The 7815-nt window shown below is 42.4% G+C and overlaps 1 protein-coding gene across 1 annotated transcript; it reads left to right on the top strand.

Annotated features, from left to right (window-relative positions):
- The first annotated feature begins 2753 nt into the window (after positions 1 to 2753).
- On the top strand, positions 2754 to 4637 carry Tktl2 (transketolase like 2). Its single transcript, XM_055618725.1, has one exon. The coding sequence runs from the start codon at positions 2754 to 2756 to the stop codon at positions 4635 to 4637; it is 1884 nt and encodes a 627-aa protein (XP_055474700.1).
- The last annotated feature ends 3178 nt before the right edge of the window (positions 4638 to 7815 follow it).

Below are 7815 nucleotides of genomic sequence, written 5' to 3'. Positions count from 1 at the left end.
GTCCAGAATTTTTCAAAAGGTAATTCACTAGAAACAACGCAATAAAAATATAATTAAAAAGTCAAAGTTTTTGATATACGGATGAGGTCAGGCCTCAAGAAAGAAAATGCCAAGCAAACCATGTTCCCTTGTATTCATAGAAATTACTCACTGGCAAAATAGACTTATGTTTCTATCTTTTTTTACCTTATTGAAAATAGAATTTTTCATTATATGATATATCCTAATTACGGTTTTTCCTCTTTCTATTCCTCCCAGCTCCTCCACACATCCCCTTTGATCTGGATCTACTCCATGTCTGTCTCTCATTAGAAAGAAAAAAAAAACAGGCTTCTAAGAAATAATAATAAAGCAAAACATGATAAATAAAATATTATAAGGTAAAACAAAAACTAACATACCAGAGTTGGACAGAACAAACAAACAGAAGAAAGAGAGCCTAGGAGAAGGCAAAAGAATCAAAGACCCACTAGATTTGCACACTCAGGAATCCCATAAAAAACACTTAAGTAGAAGCCATCTGGCTTCTGAATCAACACGAGCGAAGCTCATAGGAACAGAGAAGCTGAAGCAGTGTACACAGGGCAGGGCCTGTGTGGGTCTGCACCAGGTTTTCTCTCTCTCCCTTCCTCCCTCTCTCTCCTCTCTGTCTCTCTCTCTCTCTCTCTCCTCTCGTGTGTGTGTGTGTGTGTGTGTGTGTGTGTGTGTGTGTGTGTGGTGTGTGTGTGTGTGTGTGTGTGCATGCGTGTGCCACCTGTTGTGGGTGCTGGGAACTGAACTTGGGTCCTTTAAAAAGATGAGAAGCACTCACAATTGTTGAACCATCTTTTCCACACCGTTTTTGTTTTGAATTATGTGCACGTTTGTGCCTGAATGTGAGTTTGTGCACAGGAGTGCAGTGCCAAAGAAGACCAGAAGAGGGCGGTTGATTCCTGGAGCTGGAGTTGGAGGATATTGCACGCTACCTGATGTGAAGACTGGGAACTGAATTCTGATCCTCTTGAAGAGCAGTATGCAGTCGTAACCACTGTCCACCTCAAAGGTTAGTCTTAACTGCTTAACAGGGTGCTCGGAGCTTTCAGTTCGCAGTGTACCACACCGTATGCACAGTGCTCTGTTTGCCAAGCCTCTTATCTCCTCCCGGACATGCACGCACTCATTAAGCCCACCCAAGCCACTCAGATTTGTTGATCCCTACATTGTGTTGAAAAATCAACATAAGTAAGGATTTTTTTTTTTTTTTTCCTATTTGTATAAAACCTTTGACCGGCTTCCAGAACAACTTCTAAAATGAATCATACACTTTTCCAAAACAACCAAACTTGGCATACTGCCCTAGAAGTTCCTGGTTGATCTTATTTCACTGACAGGCTCTTCTAAATTGGGGAAGTAAAATCACTTATCATACATTTGTTTGACTTATCAAAATAAATGGTATTTATGGCCATATTGGATAATTTCCCATTATTATGCACGCTTCACGCTTCAATGATCATTGGGTACTTTAAATTATATTTAAAAATATTAAACACCTAATAAAAATAATTAATAACTCATATATATAAAACTTTCCAAATGTCTTAAAAATATCGGACTAATTTATAAAAATTTTACAAATAACGTAGGAAATGCTATTTTCTGTGTACTATTAAAAAATCCATATATTCTCACAGACTGACAGGAGAAATCTACACTCATTATCTAGGGTATTAAATTTTCAAGACCAAATTCTTTCCTTAACAAAACTGACCTTTACAAATGTCAAAAAATTAATACCTTAGAAAATGTTGTGCCACAATTTAAATGAATGGAAAAATTTGGGAATTTGAAAGAAATGCTAATAGTTGCTCTTTTCCTCCCCGCGAGAACACTGCCTCATAGTCCAGTTTTATACTAATGCTTTTACCAGTTATGTGGATTGGATTTCTTCAGCCGAAATAATGGTGAGCTTCCAGCATAGCTTTCACTGCCTGGCGCCCTGCCCCTTGGTTTGCTACTAGAAGCTGTGATTAGTTTCCCCTCCCAACGTCCATCTTCTTTACTGCAGTTCTAAGCCTGCAGTTCTAAGCCTATGATCTTTTTGTTTTCTCTTCTTTCGTTTACCTAAAGGACTTGTCCAACTTCAACGTTTCTTCATCAAGTCTTAGAATCTTTTCTGTCATACTCTTTTTATTGGTATTAACACTTGTCCTGGAGGCAGTGGGGCCTGGGCCATTTAAGAGTACAGGGATTTGAGTCCCAGCACTCACACTGGAGCTCACCAGCAGCTGTAACTTTAGTTCCAGGAGATCAAAGGCCTCCCACGCGAGTGGAGCACGGACATACAGCCGGACAAAACACCTATACTCATGAAAATAAAATTAAAGATTTTTTTTAAACTTTAAGTGTTAGCAGGCCTTGTTACAATAATATCTAAAATATTTTTTCCTGAGACATAATATGTGGGAATAAAAATATTTATCCTATTTTAAACTTCTGCCTTACGGGGACATAAAACGATATTTAATTATTTATAATAATATTGAACCTGAATGTGAAAAAGCAAGCATTAGAAATCTGGGCCTCGCTGCTGGACCCTTACTACAACACTTTGCAAAACAAAGCAGTTGAGCATGCGCGCAGCTGCAGCCGGTCAGTGGCGCCTGCGCGCAGTAGCTGCAGCCCCGTGGCGCATGCGAGGACTTTCCTCAACAGTCGCTGAGCCGTGAGGACGTTGACCTCCGCTCCCTCTTTGCTGCGAGCAGCCTGAAGCCATGGCCTTGGTCCTAGACGCCGCAGTGGACTCTGAGACCTCACAGGTGCTCCAGGACGTGGCCAACCGCCTGCGAATCCACTCAATCAGGGCCACGTGCGCCTGCAACTCGGGCCATCCCACGTCGTGCTGCAGCGCCGCGGAGATCATGGCGGTGCTCTTCTTCCACACCATGAGGTACAAACACACAGACCCAGAACACCCTGACAACGACCGCTTTGTCCTCTCCAAGGGCCACGCTGCGCCCATCCTCTACGCGGTTTGGGTGGAGGTGGGCAGCATGTGCGAATCCGAGCTGCTAAACTTGCGGAAAATCCACTGCGACCTGGAGGGCCATCCCACCCCTCGGCTGTCGTTTGTGGATGTGGCCACGGGGTCTCTCGGGCAAGGACTGGGTGCTGCGTGTGGAATGGCGTACACCGGTAAGTACTTTGACAAGGCCAGCTACCGGGTGTTCTGCCTCATGGGGGATGGTGAGTCCTCTGAAGGCTCTGTCTGGGAGGCCTTGGCCTTTGCTTCCCACTACAACTTGGATAATCTTGTAGCCATCTTTGACGTGAACCGCTTGGGACAGAGCGGTGCTGCACCCTTAAAGCACTGTACAGACGTCTATGAGAAGCGCTGCCAAGCGTTCGGCTGGAACACTTACGTCGTGGATGGGCACGATGTCGAAGCCCTCTGCCAGGCCTTTCAGAAAGCAGCTCAAGTCAAGAGCAAACCTACTGCCCTGATTGCCAAGACCTTCAAGGGTAGGGGTATTCCAAATGTTGAGGATGCAGAAAATTGGCATGGGAAGCCTATGCCCAAAGACAGAGCTGATGGAATTGTCAAATTAATTGAGAGCCAGATAAAAACAAACAGAAACCTCAAACCAAAGGCACCTGTGGAAGACTCACCCCAGATCACCATCTCCGATATAAAAATGAGCTCTCTACCTGCATATAAACTGGGTGATCCGATAGCTACTCGGGAAGCATATGGCTTGGCTCTGGCTAAACTGGGCCATTCTAACAAAAGAGTTATTGTTCTAGACGGTGACACAAAAAATTCTACTTTTTCGGAGATATTCAAGAAAGAACACCCTGAGCGTTTCATAGAGTGCTTTATTGCGGAACAAAACATGGTAAGTGTGGCACTGGGGTGTGCCACACGAGACCGAACCATTGTTTTTGTTAGTACCTTTGCTGCCTTCCTGACCCGAGCCTTTGATCAGATCCGAATGGGAGCCATCTCTCAAACCAACATCAACTTTGTTGGTTCCCACTGTGGGGTATCCATTGGAGAAGATGGGCCTTCCCAGATGGCCCTGGAGGATCTAGCCATGTTCAGAAGCATTCCCAACTGCACCGTTTTCTATCCAAGCGATGCTGTTGCTACAGAGTATGCTGTTTATCTGGCCGCCAACACCAAGGGTATGTGCTTCATTCGGACCAGCCGGCCAAAAACTGCAGTCATTTATACTTCACAAGAGAACTTTGTGATTGGACAAGCCAAGGTGATCCGCCACAGTGCAGTTGACAAGGTGACAGTTATTGGAGCAGGAGTTACTCTACATGAAGCCTTAGTAGCTGCTGATGAACTAGCTCTGCAAGGTATTTCTATTCGGGTCATTGACCCATTCACTATCAAGCCCCTGGATGCTGCCACCATCATCCAAAGTGCCAAAGCCACAGGTGGCCGGATCATCACAGTGGAAGATCACTACCGAGAAGGTGGCATTGGGGAAGCCGTATGTGCAGCCATCTCTAGAGAGCCTGACATCCTTGTTCAGCAGCTTGCGGTAACAGGAGTGCCTCGAAGTGGGAAACCTAGTGAACTGCTGGAAATGTTTGGAATCAGTGCCAGACACATTATAGCAGCTGTGAAAGACGCCGTAATGAAATGAAATAGCCCGTTTCTTCATACATCAAGGCTGTTGGCTTTGGTCGTAAACACTGATCTTTGCGTCACATTTATGCTTGTTATAAAAAAAAAAAAAAAAATCTTACAGAGTTATGCTGATTTTAAGGCATCACTTGGGATACCTTTCTTTTTTTCTTTTTTCTTTTTTTTTTTTTTTTTCTTCTAGGCAGGGTTTCTCTGTATTGCCTTGGCTGTCCTGGCTTTGTAGATCATGCTGTCCTCGAGCTCAGATTAGCTGCCTCCGCCTCCCTGAGTGCTGGGATTATAGGCGTGTGCCACCAAGCTGAGCTCTTTATTTCTAAAAACAAACACCATGAGCTTTCTGTTAAGTTGACAAAAGTTATTCTTGTTTTTTAGTTGTTAAAGTGAATCACACATTTTTAAGTTTCAAAAAATAAAAAATAAGAGCACTTCGTTACAAAGTTTTATAACCACCTGTAATGGCGATAGTAGAGATGGAACAGTTTATGAAATGTGTATAGTTTTTTTGTTTGTTTGTTTGTTTGTTTTGTTTAAGTTAAGGGAGTGTGAATTGAATTGTAGACTTCATTAGCCCAGATTTTGAAGCCAATTTGAGCATTTGCATAATGTCATTGTCATGCCACCCCTTCTCTTCTCCGGGTACTAACTGAGGAGTTACTCTGGAATTTTCTCCAAAGTTAAGCTACATCATGTCACTTCAGTGGAGACACTGCTCTCTAGTACCACTTTTCTGTGAAGAAATGAAGGCATGGCTAGATGTAGTTTATATATTACATATTCATACATTGCTGTGTGAAATTGGAGGGTTTTTTTATGGTAATCAAACTGCATTGTTAACTTGATTATATTCATCTGCAGAAAAAAAATAGATGTGATAAAACTTCTTATACGAGATGTTTAATGTCTTTTGTATGTAACTGCTTTTTCCCTGTTAGCTGTGGATATGAAGAAATGTGTCTAACTCATAGGCTAGAAAAGCAAAGAGATCAAGGCTGGATATAAGTCAGTAGGAAATGATGGATTGAAAAGAATCTTTAATTCTATCTTTATAATATCTTTGAAGTGCAAAAAAGAAATCCCAGTAAGAAAAATTTAAAAAACAAAAAACAAAAAAAAACCCACTGTAGAAACATTTTAAAGGTGTTCTAATGTGTCAGACACTTAATAATTATTTATCTCATTAATGATCCTCATTAATATTTGGAGGCATAACCGATTGATTTTTGAACTTACTGGAGGTATGATAGGATAAAACAAACACTGGGAATTGGAATTCCAATTCAAAACCTGGGAATTGGAAAAACTGAGTCCTGGTGTTTCTGCTACCACCCCATGTCCTTATGGGAATCACTCATTGTATGAGATTTTAAAATAATTTAGGAAAAATAGTTGACATAAGAACATTGTAAATTTTAGAGTGTAAAAAGTTAGAATGCTTAACATTTTACCCCCTCACAGTTCTATTTTTTGCATGTGATCTGTTATTATTCTTTATCTTATTAGTTTTTATCTTTTAGTCTTCATCTGTTACTATTCATTTTTTAATGCTTTTTCTTTTTAAAAATTTATTCAATTTACATCCCACTCATAATCCCCTCTCTCCTCTCCTTCTCACCCTTCCTCCCTCCTCCCCCATCCCTTCTGTCCTATTCCCAAGAAAAGGGGAGTCCCCCTACCCACCTACCAACTCCCAGTTCATCAGGACTGAGCTCCTCCTCTTCCCTTGAGGCCTGGCAAGAGCCACACTAGGGGGGAGTGATCAAAAAGCAGGCAACAGAGTCCATGTCAGAGTCAGCCCTGGCTCCTCAGGGAACCCACATGAAGCCTGAACTGCCCATCAGGTGTAGGAGACCTGGGTCTAGTCCATGCATGGTCCTTGGTTAGTGCTTCTGTTAGCACTAACCATCTGTTAGTTCAGATGGTTAGCCAACTAACCATCTGAACCTTGGTTAGTTGGCTCTGTTGGTCTTCTTGTGGAATTCCTGTCACTCCAGGGCCTTTTGTCAAGACCCAAAAGGCCCCTGAAGACAAGCCAGTTGAGTTGCCTGCACACCAACATGACATTCCTCCTTCTTTCTTTAATTAAAAATGAGGAATTAGGAAGGGAAAAAAGAGCATAAAAATGTCCATATTATATGGTGAAGAGTTGGAGAAGACCCTGCCTTGGAAAGTTCAGTGTAGTAGATAGGGTCAGCCATGCCCAAGAGCAGGTAGGGATGGATGGATGCTGGGAGAACCTAGAGCTGTTTTTCTTAGGTCTGAGGTACAACATCCCAGGCTTCTGTTAATAATAAATGGATTGGATCAGGTTAATCATCTTTGGCAGCTTCCTGCTGTTATTGGGGTAGAGACAGGGGGCCAACCAGCTGGAATGTTGACCAAGTCCAGTAAGAACAAGCTGTCCTATTTGCTTTTCAGGATCTGTGAGATCATCTGTGGCTAGGAAAGAAAATGCAGATCCAGCCTGAAGCAGTCTGTGAGGTTATACTGGAGCACCTGTGGGTAGCTGCTTTGGCTCGGTCATGGGTGTAGGTAACATCTGAACCTGACAAAAATACTGGAACGTATATAAGGGCAGAAGACAAAAGTAGGTTAGGGGGAACATTTTTTTTTTAGGTGAATATTTGAGATTTTTGAACTCATGGTTTTGGTAGTTGTGGGAGGGGAGTCTCAAAACTAGGGAAAGGGGAAGGAATCCCACCCTTTGAGATAAGCAATAGGTGGGAAACTTAAGCTGTTGATTGGCAGTACTTGTCTGGAGACATTCTGACCTGTGACATGGATTTGGGTGGATTTCCTGTAGCTTACAGGAATCCTTGTTGAGTTTTCAAAGGTAAGTTTTAAACATTTTAGCATCACCAGTGGTTGTAGTCTGTGGTGAAATACACATTCTAGAATAGGCAGTAGACAAGCACTTTTGTGTCCCAGCATAGCAGAGGCTTCAGAAACAATCTTGGGTTAAAAGCATGAACATTCCTTGAGGTGAGCTTAGGGAAGGCAGAAATCTCACTGATCTTTCTGACATGAAACAGTAACCTGAATGTCCTTAGGGAGGACAGAAACCTGTAGAGCAGAAGGGCAAAAGCTCACTTGATCTCAATTTTCAGCATGAGTACACATCTTAAGAGAGCCTTTCCCCCCTCTCTCCAAAAGACTAAATTGTTTATAAATTTAACACA

The sequence above is a fragment of the Psammomys obesus genome, unplaced genomic scaffold (genome assembly GCF_907164565.1).
Source record: "Psammomys obesus unplaced genomic scaffold, mPsaObe1.curated_primary_1811, whole genome shotgun sequence".
Classification (NCBI taxonomy): domain Eukaryota; kingdom Metazoa; phylum Chordata; class Mammalia; order Rodentia; family Muridae; genus Psammomys; species Psammomys obesus.
Note: the sequence above shows the minus strand (reverse complement) of the source record. Positions and strands in the feature narration are given on the sequence as shown.